At 38.4% G+C, this 20,991-nt stretch overlaps 1 protein-coding gene across 2 annotated transcripts in view; it reads left to right on the plus strand.

The window, feature by feature from the left end:
* The window catches only part of slc22a18 (solute carrier family 22 member 18), a 276,323-nt gene that overhangs the window by 16,545 nt on the left and 238,787 nt on the right, over positions 1-20,991 (plus strand). For both annotated transcript variants that reach the window (XM_039736928.1, XM_039736935.1), the window contains exon 2: positions 19,818-20,066. In XM_039736928.1, the coding sequence (XP_039592862.1) occupies positions 19,983-20,066 (84 nt within the window). In that variant the 5' untranslated portion in view covers positions 19,818-19,982. The remainder of the gene's footprint in view (positions 1-19,817; positions 20,067-20,991) is intronic.

Consider the following 20,991-nt stretch of genomic DNA (forward strand, 5'->3'; position numbering starts at 1 on the left):
ATTAATCTTAGCCTGAATGAACCTATTAATTTTTTACATTTAAGAGTTTTCATTTAAAAATTTACCATTGTTGTTTCTTGTCCTAGTGTGTGGATATAAACTCAGGGAACTTTAGTTTCTGTATTACATCTTGCCTGAAGAAGGGGCCTGAATTGCCTCGAAAGCCTGCATATTGTAATCTTTTTAGTTAGCCAATAAAAGGTGTCATTTTGCTTGGCTTTTCTCTATTATCATACCAGCTAAATTTTATATGCCTAAGATGAGACTCTCCAGAAGGATACCACCATTTGTATCTTTTGTATGCACTGATTTATTGAATTATTCTGCCACAAAACAAAAAGTTAGGATAAGGCTCTGTTTAGGTTTTTCAACTTCATTTATTTTCAATTTTTTAATATTGGTTATTTCCTTATGTTTTCCTGTATTCTGTGTATTAAAAAATGTAAGAATATCTATGTTACATTTTTTTGAATGTGCAAAGCATTTAATAAAGTTTATCTTTTGGGAAAAAAAAAACAAGAAATGGCGTGTATTATGGGTACAACTGTGCATGCTCTGATAGTCATGCTAAGCATCTATTCAGAGCAGAGTACAGGATTAACATGGAGCAATACTAAGGAAGCCGAGAGAGGACATTTAATATCGTTATTTTTTTTTAATTGTTTCCTCGAGATAACAGGCTAATTTTATCGAGATCTCGAGAAAACAAACTTTGTTATCTTGAGATAACGGAATAATTTTATCGAGATCTCTATTAAACAAAAGATCATGTTTTCTCGAAATTATGACATAATTGTATCTAACGTTTAATGTATAGCTTATTAAAGCCACGTCCTGTTTGAAATAGCCAAAGAACAGAACTGTATTGATCAGCGCGTCACATTTTTGCTCAATCAAGGGCTGACGCAGGCTGAAATATGTGTATGCCTTAGTTTAGAAAATAATAACGTTAGTGTCCGTCATTTAAGAAGACGGCTAGCGAGGCTTCAGATGTAGGTGTCGAAATCTCAGCGAGCCTGATGTCGGAGCAAAAGTTAAGTTTTGTTTTCTCGAGATCTTGATAAAATTAGTCTGTTATCACGAGGAGAACATTTTCAAAAAATAAAGATATTGCACGTCCTTTCTCGGCTTATGCACATTACAAACAATTGGGAGGTAAAAAATAAATACACACAAAGGTACAAATGTGACACAATTTGAATCAAACAAATCACACAATTAACATTCCATCAGAGCAAGGCACCTGCCTTTGCTCGGGTAATGAAAATGAAAAAGTGTAAATTCACTTGTGATCAGGTCGAGGTTGCAATAAACAAACAGCTGTGCCTTGTAACCCGGTTGTCAAACCCCCTAATATTACACCACGAAGGTGGTGGATGCAGAAACGCCGTATCTTTGATAAGCATGCCCAATGTGACTTACAACATTTACAATACAATTGGTTCCATTTCTTTTGCTTTTTCCAATTGGAGCATAGGCAGGTCAGGTGACATACTCAGAGGTCATACAATGGTGTCAGTAGTGGGATTTGAACCCACAACCTCAGGGTTTGAAGTTCAAAGCCTTAACCATAACGCCTGTATATAGTAAGTGGTAAAAGTTAATCTGATATTTCAAAATGAACATTATTGGCAAATAGTTATAGGACTTACGACAGAAGACATGATTTGAGATGAACATTATTGAGGTTACCATCATATGGTAGCTACTGAGTACTAAATACCTGATACCATACAGTTAAATGAACCTCACTTGGCACGTCTACTGTCATAAACTGAAGCACTTCAGTGTCTGTCCTCACCTTAGCTTGCCTTCTTTTGTACGCTCAGTTATTTGAAAGCTAGGAATTTTAAACTGTTTCTCTGTTGTTTGATAAGAGGCGTTTTTGCTCACAAACCTGTGTTTGGTGGGGTTATGGATTGGGACCCGAGTGTAGCGGGTGACACCTCAGGGTGGTAAATGCAGAGGTGCGCAAACACAACTGTTTTTGACCCTCCATGATATCTTTCCCCCCATGCCCGGTAAAACATGTTTCTACCCAATCTCAGAAGTCCACGATACAGCCAAAGGGTGTTTATTGGAATGTGAAATCCAGCTGAACTAACTGGAAACAAAGTAATGAAACAACCCCTAATTCACAATAAAGCAAACAGACAGTGAGTGTGAAAATGCCCTTAATATTCGCCAAAAGATTCTTAGCATGTCCATCAATCCATCCATTTTTAACCTTTTTATATAGTCAGTCACCCATGAATTTGTTATGCATGATTTTAATGATGAATGGTATGGAAGAATATTTTGGACAAAACTGAATAAATACATATATAGTACAAATAAATAAAGGTGCTGTGAAATGTGACGATAAATAATGTCAATATGGTAGATATGCTGGTTAGTTGGACCGACATAGACGAGGGTGCAAGATGAGGTCTGCTAAATTTGCCCAAGTGTGTGTGCATGGCATATTTGTGTCTGTGTGTTCACCCTATGATGGACTGGTGTCCTGCCCAGCGATTGTTCCTGCATTGCACCCAAATTACCTCCATGGGACAAATGGAGAAAAAGAGAGAAAATACCTGATCTATTAGTCGCAGCCCTAGTGAGTTGCTATACAGACATATTGCTGTTGGTATAAAAGACCCCCAGTCATGTTTCTTGACACACTAAGTTATTGAATAATTTGTTCACTGAATGTCCTCAGTGTTGGAGTGTCACAGAGAGGATGTGTGTGCAACCTTGGTCATAATGACACGCTGTTTTGCTTTCATTCTTTCCTTTCCTACAACCTCCAGAGAGTCCAGAGTGTGTCCCTGTTGTGGTGTGAAATTTTATGTACAAGTTGATAAATATTTTGTATGTCTTTATTTGTAACTTAGACAAAGCAATGTAATATTTGTTTTTCATTAGTGAGAAGCGCTCATGTTTCCCCAACCTTGGGACTAAGTCAGGTTAGTGAATTTTACGACAGGGTTGGGCAAAGTGCCTAAAACTATTTTTGCAAGTGATTCTCTGCAGGATTCTCTCAACCAACCCCTGCATGGAGGCCAACTATCTAGCTGGCAAGCTTCATCTTACCAAATGGTATTGAGGGCAGGTGTGAAACCATTGCATCGCACCAGAATTCTATTAGTCTAAGGTTTCCTGTTTGGTTTTAAATCAGAAGCTATTAAGTACCACAGCACCCTCTTGGCTGTAGGGTTTGGGCAGAGAGTCTATAAATATGCTTGCTTAAACACCATCACGATGAAGCAGCATCTCACACACCATTGACTGAAAAGGACAACACAATAAAGATCACAGCTCATCAGCCTTATTGAGACAGGCATGCGGCCTGTTCTGAAGAAAGCTGGCCACAAATAATGCCTTAGCTAGAGACATTTTAAGTAACTAACAAGTTTGTGTGCCACCTGAAACTACATATCAGCATTTATCAGGTTGCATGGTTGCCAATATTTAAATGTACTTTGCATATTTTGTTATTGTATTATCGTATTATTTTCCTCTACTTGCCCTTAACCTGTTTCCTCAAGAGTAAGTGTTCTTGTCAAGTTCGTTATCGGGTTGGCCTACTGTTGCACTTTAAGATGAACACACACATACATAGCTATACGCATACACACAGACCCTAACCACAACAGTGCACCACAAATGACACACATACTGATTAACCCTTAGTACTTTAAACCACACAAGTGCTTTAGGAATAACACAGCCTGTCACTCAGTACTTCAAGAAACGTACTTATTATCGGCAAGAACAATATGTTCTATGATGTTTTAAAGATAGCTCAGACCTAAATATTACTCTTGGTCTACAAGAATGCAAAATAAATAAATACAAAGAGGACTGTTTGACTTATGTTAGGTAGATTGCCCAGAGGGGACTGGGCGGTCTCTTGGTCTGGAACCCCTACAGATTTTATTTTTTCTCCAGCCTTTGGAGTTTTTTGTTTTTCTGTCCACCCTGGCCATCGGACCTTACTCTTATTCTATGTTAATTAATGTTGACTTATGTTTATTTTTTATTGTGTCTTCTATTTTTCTATTCATTTTGTAAAGCACTTTGAGCTACATTTTTTTTGTATGAATATGTGCTATATAAATAAATGTTGATTGATTGATTGATTGATTTAAACCTACAAAGACTCAGCACTCTTGACTATAGGCCATTTATCAGCCAAAAATGCCTTCTTTTCATACTGTTCCAACTATTGAGTGGAACTCCTCACTCGCAGCCAAAATAAACCTCGCAGCACAGAAGTAATGGCAAAAATCTGGCTGCACCAGGTACTCAAAGAAATCAAACTCATTACTTCAGTCACTCTAGACATGAAGACAAAGCATAGAAAGTTAAAAGCAGCATGGTATTTATTACAAGTATAATAATAATACCACTGGAACAAAGAATAATAGAAAATAGGTACTGATAGGAAAGTCTGAATATACAGTATATAGTCTTTAGGAAAAGCTTACGAAAAAGTTACAGATGACAAGGATGAATGTCCCAGGGCGGCGTTTGATTTAGCAATCGATGTTCATATTCTTAGAAATCGCCTTAGTCAATGGGTGGGCCTCTCAGGCAATGTCTTAAATTGGTTTGAATCCTACCTGGCAGGGAGAAAATTCTTTGTGAGTTATAGTAATTACAACTCAAAGACACATGATATTCTATATGCTGTTCCACAAGGCTCTATCCTGGGTCCGCTGCTCTTCTCAATCTACATGCTTCCGTTAGGTCAGATTATCTCAGGCTACAACGTGAGCTACCACAGCTATGCTGATGACACACAGCTGTACTTATCAATAGCACCTGATGACACTGACTCTCTTGATTCACTAACACAATGGTATTTCTGAATGGATGAATTGTAATTTTCTCAAACTAAATAAAGAGAAAACTGAAATTTTAGTGATTGGCAATAATGGATTCAATGAGGTTATCAGAAATAAACTTAATGCATTAGGATTAAAAGTTAAGACGGAAGTAAAAAACTGTTGACTGTAACCTGAATTTTAAATCGCATATTCATCAGACCACTAGGACAGCATTTTTTCACTTAAGAAACATAGCAAAAGTTAGACCTATTATATCATTGAAAGATGCTGAGAAATTAATTCACGCTTTTGTTTTCAGTCGACTAGATTACATTAATGCACTCCTCTCAGGACTATCCAAAAAAGACATAAATCGTTTGCAACGAGTGCAGAATGCAGCTGCTAGAATCTTAACTAGGAAAAGAAAATCCAAACACATTTCTCCAGTTTTGATGTCACTACACTGGTTACCTGTGTCATTCAGGATTGACTTTAAAATTCTGCTTATGGTTTATAAAGCCCTAAATAATCCGCTCCATCTTATATATCGGAAAGTCTGACACCTTATATCCCAAATCGTAACCTTAGATCCTCAAATGAGTGTCTCCTTACAATTCCAAGAACAAAACTTAAAAGAAGTGGTGAGGCGGCCTTCTGCTGTTAGGCACCTAAAATCTGGAATAGCCTGCCAATAGGAATTCACCAGGCTGATACGGTGGAGTACTTTAAAACACTGCTGAAAACACATTACTTCAACATGGCCTTTTTATAACTTCACTTTAACTAAATCCGGATACTCTGTATGTTCAATTCATCATAATAACTATTCATAGTGGCTCTAAAATCCGTACTAACTTCTACTCTCTCTTCTGTTTCTTTTTCCGGTTTCTTTGTGGTGATGGCCTGTGCAACCACCACCTACTCAAAGCATCATGATGCACCAACATTGATGGACTGAAAGCCATAAGTCTACGTTACCATTATCATCAAATCCTTCCGTGAGAACCCTAAATACAAAGAGGACTGTTTAATTTATGTTAGGTAGATTGCCCAGAGGGGACTGGGCAGTCTCATGGTCTGGAATCCCTGCAGATTTTATTTTTTTTCTCCAGCCGTCTTGAGTTTTTTTTTGTTTTTTCTGTCCACCCTGGCCATCGGACCTTACTCTTATTCTATGTTAGTTAATGTTGACTTATTTTGTTTTCTTACTGTGTCTTTTATTTTTCTATTCTTCATTTTGTAAAGCACTTTGAGCTACATTTTTTGTATGAAAATGTGCTTTATAAATAAATGTTGTTGTTGTTGATGACACTTTTCTGACGACCAGTGCCGTCTTCGTCTGTTCTTCTTCCTCCCTCCTTTCTTATGTCCTTACTTTCTCCTTCTTACGTTGCTTTCAAAATGAGGCATATTTATTGTAAAATGTCATGCCGTGGTTTCACAACATATGGACCTGATTGGCTGGCTGTCAATATGATGGATGAATTTTGCTCAAACTCTTCCCAGATAATAAAGTTCTTTGATATTGCCTCATGTCCTCCTTTCCCATGCTGTAAACCAAATTGTTGTCCCAGATGTCCATCCATAAAGTAATCTAGCCTGAGGCATGGCTCAGCATCCTTTCCCAGGCTGTAAAACCATTTTAGCACTATGCTGTGAACAACTGTTATAAAAGTGAGGTGTAAGGGAAGAGGACATGCCTTGATTTGTCCTAAATGTAGTTCATCAGTTGTCTTGTCTTGAACAAAATATAATGGAAAATTAAACCAAAATGTACGAATTTTATACACCATAACAGTTATTATTTATGAATATTATCAATAATACATCATTTAAAGTGTAACTTAACTCCTGCTTTACTTTTATTACACCTAATTGCCTGAGGTTATAAATGTAGAAGGGAAGGTGGGGAGAAGTTATATGGTACAATACCTTATAAACAGTGGTAAGTTTGTGAGATTTGAGGCATTCTGACAAAGGCTACAAATTAATAACACAAAAGGGGAAAGTAGAGTGATAAAGAAGTAAAAATGTTACGTTTGAATATACAATGGGCAGTCGAAAAATCAAGAATACACCTTTTCAGAAGGATTTACATGAGGCCTGTAAGTGGATTCATGGCCATCCTGCAAAGAAAGGAGCGCTCCTGAACCCGTCCACCCGTCTTCACCATTTTAGGAACTAACGGTAGGACTGTCTTTACATTCCCAATCAACGTGCGGATCTCTGGACTATCTATTTTCATCAATACATTTCATCCGTTGCCGTTTTTCATAATTTACTGTGTGTGTTTTGTTTGTGCTTTGTTGTATTTAATGTGTAATCGCCGTAAAGGGAACAGGGGTAGTATCGTTGTTTTCATTTATTTCATTTGTTTTCATTACATTCTTTAGTTGCTGTTTGATTACTGGTTTGCTTTGTTTTTGTCTCTGTTTGTATGTGCGTGCGGGTCGGGCCAAGGCTGGGTGCGTCCCTGGCATCTCCACCATAAAAATAAATAAATCGCCATCTTCTCGACGGTGTGAATCTTAGCAGCACCGGATCGCTACAGCGTTATTCATTTCTCCTTGCTGCTGATTGACTGAGATGCATCTCCAGCTGAGTGTTCTTGTGTTTTCCATTTTGTTCCTCTTAACCCTTAAACCGCCACAACCAGCAATAGTCATTTCCCAGTGCCATTTGCGAGCACGCAGGAGCTGATCAGTCAGTGCCGTACATTCGTTGAGCAGCCAGCTCATGACCACTGCCAGCCCCTTGTGAGCAGGGGGCTGGACACGCACCCCTAGAAGACACAGACGCTCCTCAAAAAACCCCTCTTACAAAATGCTGATAGACTACTTTCACATTGCTCCCTTACTTGCTGGGCTTATCTGCAGCTGTTCTGTCGCTTGATATGCTGTTCACGTGACACTATGCTCACTTAAAAGCCTGAACAGCACCTGTCCTTTTAGGCTGATTGCTTTGTTTCTCTCTCTCCTCCCCCAGACATCCTGTGCTTCTGTCGGGGGTCCCGCTCCCGTTGTGCTCCCCTATGATGTTTGTCTATTCTTTAATTTAGAACTAACTGCATACTGAGCTCACTACTTTTACTACTTCTACTTTTGAAAGAGACATGTTTGTTTGAAGTGTTTGAATAAAGTTCCTGTCTCTACATTCTCCTGTGTTTCTGTGCAATTCTGTGACCCAAGTGTGACACCCTGCAGAACTGCAGCCTGACTGTCTCTGGGATTGAGCCGCTGCAGTAGACTAGCCTGCCAGCATCAGCGCTTACCTCTGTGCACTTCAGTGCAGCCAGTTCAAGATCAGCTGGCTCAGGGATTTACTGAATTTCATCCAAGTCGTCTGTTGCACCATGTACATATTGTTCCAGTAGTTTTTTTAAATAGTTTTTACAGTTCATTAGCAGTGTGTAAAATGATCAGTGTTCCAGTAATTGTGATGCTCTTTGCATGAAAAAAAATGTGTTCCATTAAAATTTCACTTTTTCTTTGTGAATTGTGACGTTTACTTAAAGTTCAGCAAAAAAGTATTTGGTGTCCAGGGAGGCATTAACCCCCAAGTATGTGGCAGTTTAAGAGTTAAAGCCCTAAGATGCTGTCGAAATGAGCTGCACCGTCTAAGGCTTCTGGCAATGAAAACGCACTTGCATGAATTACAGTACATATACTGGTAACATTGGTATTTTACATTCTAGCACTGCAGGAGACATAGCAGTACACTATGCAGGTTTACCTTTACATTCTTTATTATTAGGTAATGTATCAAGCTGAGTCTGAAATTAAATGAAAGTGTTTTGGGGGCATATTTAGGGTTTAAACTATAAAAATAGCCATTTTTTTAACCACATCCAAAATTCACATTTTTTCACAATTCGCAGGTGCTCTAGCAATGTAACCCCTGCGAATTTTGGGGGTGTACTGTAAATTTCATTTATATTAGACTAAAGCACATTGTAATTTTCCACCGAATCAGCACTCGCCTCCTGCTTGTGTATTTCTGCTTAGATAGATTGGCATGTGGATGGATTTGAAAGGTGCTATATGATAGATTGATATGAAAGGTAATATATAATAGATAGACTATACTTCATTTGTCCTTAGGGGGAAATCTGCCTTTTTACAGAAGCTCAATATAAACAGTTCCTGTCTTACACCCAATACTGCCAGGTTTAGCTTCCGCTCCCTGTGACCACACATTAAGTAATTTCAGGGAATTGGGTGGCATAGTGACACGGTGGCTAGTGCTGCCAACGATTTTCAGAGTCCTGGGTTTAAACTGTGGCCTGGTAACTCTATGTGTGGAATTTGCATGTTCTCCCCATCTTTGCATGTGTTTCCTTGAAGCATTACTCACTCTATCTATCTATCTATCTATCTATCTATCTATCTATCTATCTATCTATCTATCTATCTATCTATCTATCTATCTATCTATCTATCTATCCTCTCTTATCCCAAAGCTCAGCAGGCTAGGACAATTGCCGATTGTAAACTGGCCCTGTATGCGTGAGTGTGTAAGTGAATGTCCCTTCTCATGGCCTGGCATCTCATCTCATCTTGCCTTGAACTCTGTGCTGTCAGGCCAGGTTACAAGTCCTCAATCGATGGGTTAATGATGCAATACCTCACTAGTACAATCACTTCTGTTTTTGCTTCTGATGCTTGTGTTACGAGCATGTTGCCAAACCGACCCAACCTGTTATCTCCTAACAGAGGAATTTGACTGAAAAATGTTATGGCAATGAGGAATTGCCTTACAGACAGAGCAGAGTTGGCACTCTAAAGCCCTTCAAAGGTTGAAGAAAGAAATAGGGAGTACTTTTGTATGCTAATGGGAAACTATTCTTGCCATAAGAATTTTTCTCGGGGATCTGTCCTGATAGACCATGATTCTTAGTGAAGTGTAGACAACTGTTCTGCGGTTTAAGGTTGTTAGGTACTCAGACTGAGAAAGCAAGCCAATGGAGGACCGTAAGAAGCCTTGCACGTGCCAGCAAAAGCTGTATTTTCTACCAGTGCCATCTCTGCATTTAGTGGAGCACTGTCCTGCTGTCTCCAGCAGCAGATGGTGATGTTGTGCCAAAAATAAAGTAATTGTTAATAGATATGGTATTGGTATTTTTTTTATATTTTTTTTATTTTATTAATTTTATTGTAATCATTCCATAGAAATAGATCAATTTTTACAAAAAAATAAGATTGAAAACAAGTCGACCCCCACCCCTGAGAGAGAGAGCACGGCCAACGGGGTGAAACTTAAGGCTTGTAAACATATCTAAATTGATTAGTTTAATAGGGCAATAGAGGTGGTTGGAGAAGATAAAGAAATGCAGAGATAATGGCTTCCTCTGTGCCTTAAGCGCTTATTCTAAAATATTATTGATTAGATCCTGCCAGGTTTTGAAAAAATTCTGTACAGATCCTCTAAATGTATATTTGATTTTTTCCAATTTCAAATAGTATAACACTTTGGTTTCCCACTGACTTAAAAGAGGAAAGTTAGGATTCTTACAGTTTAGCAAAACAAGTCTGCATGCCAAAAGTGTAGTGAATGCAATCACAGTTTGTTTGTCCTTCTCCACTTTAAACCAATATGGAAGGACACCAAACACAGCTGTTAATGGGTTAGGAGGGATTGTGACACACCAAGGCTCTCTGAAAGGCACTTAAAAATTTTGGTCCAAAATGATGCTAATTTGGTGCAGGCCCAAAACATGTGACCCAGTGTGGCTGGGACTTGGTTGCAGCGTTCGCAGGTTGGCTCTCGCCCTGGATACATTTTGGTGAGTTTTAGGTGAGACAGATGTGCTCGATATTTAATTTTGAGTTGAATAATTGTATGCTTTGCACATATGGAGCTCGAGTGAATTCTCTGCATTGCTATTTTCCACTCCTTTTCTGATATATTGATTAAGAGATCATTTTCCCATTTTCCTCTTGGATCTTTGAAAGGGAGGGACTGTAAAATAATTTTATATATTGTTGAGATGGTGTCTAAGTCCTCGAAATTGAGCAATATTTTTTCCGGCATGGAAGAGGGTGCAAGATGAGGAAAATTAGGCAGGTTCTGTTTAACAAACGTCCTGATTTGAAGATAGTGAAAGAAATGTGTCGCTGTAAAGTTAAATTTGGATTGTAATTGTTCATAGGATGCAAAGATGTTGTCTATATAAAGATCTCTAAGTAATTCAATCCCAAATCTTTTCCAGATATTAAAAACTGCATATGTTTGCGAGGGTTGAAAGAGGTGGTTCTCTTGCAGAGGTGCCACAGATAAAAGATTCTCCATCTTAAAATGCTTTCTACATTGGTTCCAGATTCTAAGTGAGTGGAGCATAATTGGGTTATTAGTATATTGCTGATAGCTTGCATTTATTGGGGCATAAAGCAGGGAATATAAAGAAGTACTGCAGGATTTTATTTCTATTGTGAACCAGGCAACCTTCTGCCTTAGGTCTTTGTAGTGTCGATCTTTGTATACGTGGATGTTTTGAGTTCCAAATAAATGAGGTTATTGTTGAAACTGATTGCTTAAAAAAAGATTTATTGAGGTATATTGGAATGTTTTGAAATTAAAAAAGAAGCTTAGGAAGAATATTCATCTTAACAGTGTTAATTCTTCCAGCTAGAGTGAGATGAAGGGTTGACCATCTATGCAAATCTTGCTTAATTTTTTCCATACAGACGGTGAAATTTTGTTGATAAAGAGCTTTATGTTTACTTGTGATGTTTAGCCCTAGGTATTTAAACTGATCTGCAATGATAAAAGGTAGGGTGTCTAATCTAATATTATATGCTTGAGAATTCACTGGAAAGAGTACACTTTTATTCAAATTAATTCTGAGACCAGAGATCTTTTGAAATTTTGTAAGTGCTGTTAAGACTGCAGGCACAGAATTTTGTGGGTCTGATATATACAGTACCATATCATCTGCATATAGAGAAATTTTCTGTTCCAGGCCTTCTCTGATAATCCCCTTTATCTGATCAGCATTTCGACAGTGTATTGCCAGTAGTTCAATGGCGATTACAAATAGCAGTGGTGACAAGGGGCATCCTTGTCTGGTACCTCGTTCTAGTTTAAAGTAGTCTGATCAAATGTTTTTAATACAAACTGAAGCTTCAGGATTAGTTTACAGTAGTTTGATCCATGCATAAATGTTTGGGCCAAACCCAAATTTCTCTAATGTAGTGAAAAGGTATTTCCATTCAATCATGTCAAATGCTTTTTCTGCATCCAATGATAATAATATTTCTGGGGTGTTTGACTTTGTTGGTGAGTATATTACATTAAACAGGTGTTGAAGATTGGAAGATAAATGTCAACCCTTGATAAATCCAGTTTGATCTTGTGATATTACCAAAGGCAGCACTTTCTCCTTCCTTCTAGCTATGATTTTCGAGAGAATCTTAACATCATTATTCAGAAGTGAAATTGGTCTGTATAATGCACATTGTAATAAGTACTTATTTTGTTTAGAAAAGACGGTGATTAATGCTTGGCAAAAAGTTTGAGGTAGAATTTGATTGTCTCTAGCTTCTGTAAATGTTGCTAATAGGAGGGGAGCTAGCTGAGTGTAGAGTTCTGCAGGGTAGCCATCAGGGCATACTGCTTTCCCACCTTGAAGTGACTTTGTAGCATCTAGTAATTCTGATAGCGGCAGAGGTTTATTCAATTTCTCTGCACTAAACGTATCTATTTGTGGTATCTGTAATGTATCCAGAAATGCATTAGATTGTGTGTTGTCTTCTTTAAACTCTGTAGAATATAAGGATTTATAGTAGTCTCTAAATGCGTGCATTATTTTTTTATGGTGAATGATTTTGTCTCCGTTCGTGTTGGTGATCGCTGGGATTGCATTGCGAACTTCTTGCTTGTGGATTTGTTGAGCTAAGAGCTTATTAGCTTTCTCTCCGTGTTCATAGTAATGATGTCTGAATTTATAAAGTAGTTGTTCAGTTTCTTTAGTTGTCAAGAGGTTGAGTTCTGAATGCAGAGCCTGCCTTTTCCTATGTAGAGCCTTGCTTGGAAGCCTGGCATGTTCTTCATCTATTCTAGTAATTTCGCTTTTTAACTCTGATACTTTCTTGGTTTCTAATTTATTCCTTTGTGAAAGATTTGAAATAATCTGTCCTCTTAAGAAGGCCTTTAGAGTTTCCCAGAGTATTCCTGCAGAAACCCCTGAGGATATATTTGTCTCTAGAAAGAAACTGATTAGTTTGGATATAAATTCTGTACATTTCTCATCTGCTAATAGAAGCGGGTTAAGACACCATCTGCGAGGTGAGTGTGTGGGGCATAGTGACTTTAGCTCCAAGATCAGAGGTGCATGGTCAGAAATAACAAAAGCCTCGTACTTGCAAGATTTAATCGTAGTCAAGAATTATTATCTATAAAGAAATAACCAATTCTTGAGTAGCAATGATGTACTGGTGAGTAGAAAGAATATGTTCTTGAGTTTGGGTTTAGAAACCTCCAGGGATCTGATAAATTGTAGTCAGTTATAAACTTTGTAATTATCTTTGCTGTGTTAGATGCCGTGCCCCCTGTGACAGGAGTCCTATCTAAGAGTGGATTTATAACAGAATTAAAGTCCCCAGCCATTATAATTTTATGAGTGTTCACATTGGGAATTGATGCAAATACATTTTGCATGAATTCCTTATCATCGACATTAGGTGCATAAACATTTATCAAAATCATTTTACAGTTAAATAAGTTGCCCATGACATCACATATCTCCTTTCAGGATCAGATACTACATCTGATGCTACAAATGAGACTGTTCTATGTATAGAATTCCCACACCTCTAGAATGGAACATTTGGCCAGTCCAGTCCTTTTGCAGCTGGAACTGTTAGGTGAGAGAATACTTTCTTTCTCTTTAATTCGTGATTCAGGCCTTTAACATTCCAGCTCACAAAGTTAACTGTCCCATCATGGAGACATTGATTCTGAATTTTTGATGTCATTTTATAGTCTTAACTGGAAGTGAGACAGCTTTAACCTTAATTTCCTATTTCTCCTAGAGTTATTGCCATGCAACCTATTGTTACATTGGTAGTTATAATTACAAGGATTAAAAGGACAGATTAGATATAGCCTGCTCTCTTTCTTTCCCTCACCCTTATCCCCCACCCCCCCTTTTGCCTCCCCATGTGAGGCTAGACCCCAATTCACGATGTCCCAGTCCTCTGACATACCCAGAGACAGAGCATGTCCAAAGCAAAACAAGCCCCCACGCAGCGGTGTTTGAGGATTAAAAAGTAGAGATATCTATTGCCAATATAGTCTAAACACTATATGCCTAAAATATTATCATTAACAAACTATAAGCATAAAATATAATCTTCAGCAATCTTAAATTATTAAGATAATAAACCCAGGGAATGGTGTTAAAATGTTGTGCAGGATACACATAGTAAGTCCTAATGCAATAATAACAATAACAATACACCAAGGGTATGATGTTAAACAGTCTCCTTTAGGGTAGTAAAAAGAAAAAAAAGAAAAGAAAATAAGGTTAATTTCTTCCACACACACGTCTATAACTGTAATTAAAACATAAACAGAAAGTTTCCAAGTAATGAAAAGGATGTATAATTATAATACCCGTATCATTACAAGTAGACCAGACAGCAGGTGATATCTCCTTGCCATGCCATGCCATAATGTGACTCACTATTGTGTTTCAAAATAGTGTCGGGATCAGCTTTCTTAATTCCTTTTCTGCTTCCTCCTTGCTGGAGAAGACGTAATATTGGTCTTGAACATCCACTTTCAGTTTGGCAGGATACAAGAGGCTGTATTTGATATCGGCTTGCCGTAACCACTGTTTAATGTTGTAGAAGGCTGCACGTTTAGCAGCTGTTGCGAGAGGAAATCAGGGAAAATACGAATGTGGTTATTTTCAAATATAATCTCTTGTTTGTGTCTGAGGAATGCCATCACATCTAGCTTAAATAATAATCTCTGGAAGCGGATAATAAAAGACCTAGGTCTAAAGGTATTTGATCCGCGTATGCGATAAGCCGCTGCTATCTCGGTATCTGATTTAAAGTCCTCTCCAATTATTTTAGAGAATAGTTCAGCTGCGAATTTCACCGGGTTTGAACTTTCACGATTCTCAGGTAGACCTTTGATTCTAATATTATTCCAGCTGCTTTCATCTTCCAGAGCAGCAAGTCTTTCTCCGAGTTTTTTGCATTCAGAATTGGCAGCTGTTGTTTTTCCATCAGCGGTGGATGCTAGATTTTCGGCATTTCGTTTTCAATTCGAGTCGTGAATGTCTGCTTAACATCCTCCAGCTGATCGGCAAGTGTGCTTAGTTTAGATGCGTTTTCCTGAATGTGCTCCTTTTTTTTCAAATTTTTTCCAGCATACCATTAAACGCCGCCTCAAATCGAATATATAGGCGTTTCTCTGAGACTTTATTATCCTGCTGCAGCTCTTGCAGCTCCCACTTCAGCTTCTCACTTGCCTTCTCGCTCAGAGATCATCACCTTCAGTCCGGACAGATAATTTCTGCTTTCGTGCACCGTAAGCGAAGTGGTGGGTTCTGTTACAGCCAATGTTCCCGGCTCACGTGGATTAAGTGAAAGTGCGGACTGCAAGGCCTTTTCCAGTTTCAAATGATTCAAATGATCTTCTCCTATCGTGACCTGCATCACTTGCACATTTGCTTCCCATTTCGCTCTCAACTGGAGATGACGCAGCAGACCGTGGTCCCAAGGAGTCTGGGCTTTCGCCCATCTGTACCAGGTCAGTTTCTGAAAGGCTTGAGCTTGAACTTGGACTTGTCGGTCTGGGCTTGAATGTAGCTTTAGTTTTCTTCTCCATTTCTTTCTGAGCCCCTTTCTTGCCTCCCATGTTTATATATGCTTGCACATACTGTAGTAGAACCCTCGGGTTGGATAAATACAGGATATCTCAGGAAAATAAGGAAATAATATTAAAAATAACACCGCTGCTAGTGGAGCTCCGCTTCAGACGTCCATCTCTCGCAACGGACGAGACCATGTTTGGAATTTTTCAAGTCAAAATTATACGCCATGCTTGTAAAGGAATAGACATTTTACATGTTTTCTAAAGTTAAGTGTTTTTTGTAAATGCATTGCCTGTCCTGGCATTTTATAATGGAATGTATAAGGAACAGGGTACCACCAGAAAAAAAAAATCCTAAAAACTTACTGAATATGTCCATTTTGCAAACCAAGAAAGTTGTTGAGCATTGATCCATGTCCTGAGATTACATACACATTGTAAAAGAGCTTATACATGTCGTTTTCAAACAAATAACACCGATATTAATGAGATTCAACCATGTTTAAATGAAGACCAGCTGTGAGCGTCAGGGCAACAACCTTTCACCCCCCAGATGCGTGGCTTCCTCTTGAAAGACTATATCACAGTAAGTTGTTCCTGCCACATACTTGGCATCATGTTGACTTACTCCCATATTTATGTGAGAACTTCTCATATCACACAAGCAAATAGAAAAAGTATCCTTACCTCAAGAAAGACTGTGCCAAGAATGTGCAATAACAGGATTATTTCAGATCCCTTTTATTGTCACTAACATGCATCAAAAACACGTAAGACATGTTTTCGTATATCATCACTTTTGCTACTCCGGTAAGTTTTTATCCTTTCATTTTCCAGTGGCTCCCCGTGACCCTATAGCTTTCTTTATAAAATGCCAAGAGGCAGTGCCACCTGCCAGTCACTGCCAGGGACTGACTTCCACCCTATAAAACTGGAGGGGTCTCCCACAGTTCTTGGTGGTTCATTGTGAATTAACCATGGAGTTGGTGAATGTACTTATGTTTACTGTGATTTCTATTAATTATTTGGATATCTGTTTTTTTCAACTTTCTGAATTGTTTTTTGACCTTGTTTTTTTGAATCTGTATTGGGACTTTATTGATTGGGACTGCCTTTGTGTTGTAAATAAAGACAAAAAGAATCGTTCAAGGTTTGGGGTTTTAGCCCTGTATACTGCAACAAAAATCTCGTCAGTTGTTTCATACAAAACACAAAAGACACTGAAGGGAGAAAGGACGGACATTTTATGGAGGCGGGCCGGACATTGATGTGAGGAATGCTGGGATAGTTGTGATGGATTCTGGGAGTGTGACGTCATCAAGGGTCAACAGAGGGATAGAATAGACCCGGAAGTGTGTGCTTCCTATAGTCGTCCGGGTGTTGTTTATGGCTGTGACGTTTTGGTCTTTCTAAGGAAGGAAGAAAAGACAGATTAGTACACCGCCGTCGACCCCTTGCAGGACGTGTTCCGAAGCAAACCGGGTCGATCCGCTGTTCCCCAAACACTCGTGCGTGAAAGTTTTTATGGCAATTCAATTTTGGAGCTATATTATTTTTCTCTTCCTGATTGCGTATGTGTATTTCACTTTCACCAAACAACAAATCTTTTAATTGTCGCAGATACGCCTCTTCATTGGAAAGAAACACTACTTTTCTCTGATCGCAACACGAATTAGACGATCTACAAGTCTCCGATTTAAAGTTTAAATCCGAACAATATATTCAAACTCTTTTCGCTGTTCTATTATTTGGCAGAGTCATAATTTCCGTTTGTTTGCGGTAATGCAATCTTTACTATCATTTTTTTGAGACTTTCGAATTTTAGTACTTTCATTATCTCTAACCTGCTCTACATGTGTATTGCAGCAATGTTTTTGAATTCGTTACGACAGTCTACTTTGTCATCTACTCTTTGTCTTTTATTTCCGGCCCCAGGCACAGTTAAATCTCTTGGCACAAAGTCTCGTGGGACGTGAAAGTGTCTCTCTGAAAAAGTCAAGTCTCGTCCCAGGCTAAAAAGTTTCGTCCCATCCCAGGATTTTTTCCTTATAATAGAGAGATTTATCTATAGAATGGTTGATTGATTGGCTGTATTATCTGTCCTGTTAGTGTGTATTAATGTTTTTATGTTTCTGCAGCATGTATGCATTTGAATTTCCCCTTAGGAATAATAAAGTTTTATATATTTTAATCTAACTGCTTGACCTTCTATATAATTAATCTTTTTTTTTTTAGAGTTGGCTCGGTTAATTTTATCCAAAGGTGGACAACACTGAATGCTAAAGGGAAGCATTTAGCATAGCATATTTTCCTATATTTCCTTACATTAAATTTCATCTGACACAAATCTGCCCTAACCTGTATGTTCTCCAAGTCTCTCCTTAACAATTTAGCTGATTGTACATTATCTGAGCATGGGAAAGGTGCTATATAAATAAAAATGTATTATCATTATTTATTATTATTATTATCATCTGCCCTTTCATCTATTTTGGTATGATATTAGTTGCGATTTTTCTCAAATGCCTTCCCTTTAATAGTGACAGAAAGGACACCTGAGGTTAGTCTGATGTGAAGAACTTGGCCACTTTCTTTCAAATGCTTAGATCAGGGGTCACCGACTCCGGTCCTGGAGGGCAGCAGTGGCTGCAGGTTTTCATTCTAATCCCTTTTCTTAATTAGTGACCCGTTTTTGCTCCTAATTAGCTTCTTTTGAATTTAATTTAATTTGACTTGCTATTGAAGGCTTAAACCCCTTAACTGTTTCTTTTTCCTTAATTAACAGCCAAACAATAATGAGATACAAATTGAGCCAAAACATGACCAGAAAACTGTGTCCATCATACAGTATATGAGGTCTCAGGAATGTTGATCTGCTAAGGTCCCCAAAACATTTGACCAGCGCTCTTAGAAAAGAGAAAATCAACAATTTCAGAAATGTCTGCTATTGCAAAATGAGAGCAGCAACAAGCCATGGAATTAAAGAACGAGTTTAATTAACAAGCACTTAAATAGGCAACTGGTTGGAGTGAAATTGGTTGGAGTTTGAGGCCCTGACTTAGTTGCTCTTCTGCTGGCTCCCTCACTTCACATTTCTTTTCTGTTTGGGTGCCATTTAAGGAAAGAAATGAAGCAATTCAGAGGAACGATGAAGAAATTCAGGGGAACATCTTAAAAAAATAAGTCAATTCAAATTAATTCAAAAGAAGTAAATTGGCAGCAAAACAGGTCACTTATTAAGAAAAGGGTTAGAATGAAAACCTGCAGCCACTGGGGCCCTCCAGGACTGGACTTGGGAACCCCTGGCTTAGATCAATGAAGTAAGCTGAATAAAAAGTGGGTTATTAAAATGTATTTCTCTTATGAATATGCAGAGAAGGATGAAGTAGGAGGATAATTTGTGCATATGGAGTATAATGATTAAAAATTCAGTTCTGCAAAGGCTTCCATATCCACTAAGTTGTCAAGCTATTCTTGGGGTTAATAAGACACACTTATGCCAAGGGGACAGCTGCATTTGTTTAGAGCAAAGGCTAAAGAGACACAGATTTTATGGAATAGGAGCAAAGTATTTTCAAGTTGTAACCATTGTTTCCAGGGCAAGATCCAACCTGCAATTGTTGCAATCGAGCTCCAGCCTCACTGGGCCACATGTTTTGGCCGTGCACCAAATTAACATCATTCTGGACCAAAATTTTGAAATGCCTTTCAGATAGGTGTCCCAATCCCTCCTAATCCATTAACTGCTGTGTTTGGTGGGCTCCTTGATGGGCTTAAAGTGGGGAAGAACAACCAAACTGTAATGGCCTTTACTTCACTATTACGACGTAAACTTATCTTGCTCAACTGATGTTATATACTATTTGAAATTGGAAAAAATGAAATTCTAACTTAGAAGTTCTTGTAGGATCTAATCAGTAACATTTTAGAATAAACATTTATATTGGTGAGAAGGACTTCTTTCCCTCTTTACTACTCTCAAAAGTTTTACTCTGGCTGTTGGCCTTCCTATCTCATAGGTGAGGGTTGAACTGAATTTAGTTTTGTTAAGTTTGACTTGATTGTGTGGGACATTATTTGCTTTAATAAATTCAGTAAAAGATTAAAAAAAAAAGCTGTAACAATTGTAAATTGTCCTTCTTAACTGTACTGTTGCATTCTTATTTCCCTACTTTACAGGAAAATCTATATTTTGGACCTAAAAGCTATTATCGTCATGATTATTTTTTAAATGTGGAACGTGACAGACAGATATTCTGCACTTAATCTCGAGATTCTCTCCACCCTTACTGTGGGACTTCAGAGCAGCTGATATCGTAGAAGCACGGCCAACGTACAGCAAGCATGCCTAACAGAGTCATTCTGGTAACCTACCTGGTTTTGACCCTGGATGTCACGTTTCTGTTTGTTCAGTTTTCAATTACCCCGGTGAGTTTCATAAATAATATCTTATGTACAGCCGTGACTAAAAGTTTTGAGAATGACACAAGTATTGGTTTTCACAAAGTTTGCTGCTTCAGTGTTTTTAGATCTTTGTGTCAAATGTTTGTATGGTATACTGAAGTAGAATTACAAGCATTTTAAAAGTTTCAAAGGCTTTTATTAACAATGACATTGCGTTTACATAAAGAGTCAATATTTGCAGGGTTGGCCCGTCTTTCTTTTTCAAGACCTCTGCAATTCACCTTAGCAGGCTGTCAATCAACTTCTGGGCCAAATCCTGACTGATGGCAGCCCATTCTTGCAGAATCAATGCTTGGAATTTGTCAGAATTGGTGGGTTTTTGTTTGCCCATCCACCTCTTGATGATTGACCACAAGTTCTCAATGGGATTAAGGTCTGGGGAGTTTCCTGGCCCTGGACCCAAAATCTCGAGGTTTTGTTCCCCGAGCCACTCTAGTTATCAATTTTGCCTTATGGCCCGGTGCTCCATCATCCTGGATTGTTCATTGTTGGTCACCAAACTGTTCTTGGATGGTTGGGAGAAGTTGCTGTTGAAGGATGTTTTGGTATCATTACCAAAGAGAAGAGAATATTAGTGACAGTACCCCCTTTAGCCCCAGCGGGTTATCACATACCTCAATCGAGCCCATGAGGAGATCCCCTGATGCGCGTTCGTGACATGACACTTGGGAAACAAATTAAAGTTCTCTTTAAAACCTTCGTTGGTGCTGCTGCCTCACAGCCATAAACTCCTGAGATAAAATGCTAGTCTACTCACTATCTGTATGGGGTTTGCACGATCCCTCTATGCCTTTGTGGGTTTTAAATCAGTTACTTTAGTTTTCCTCCCATGTCCTTTTCACAGAAGCTCAGTCGAGACAGTTCCTGCCTTACACCCAATACTGCCAAG

This window comes from Polypterus senegalus, chromosome 1 (genome assembly GCF_016835505.1).
Source record: "Polypterus senegalus isolate Bchr_013 chromosome 1, ASM1683550v1, whole genome shotgun sequence".
NCBI classification, from domain to species: Eukaryota; Metazoa; Chordata; class Cladistia; order Polypteriformes; family Polypteridae; genus Polypterus; species Polypterus senegalus.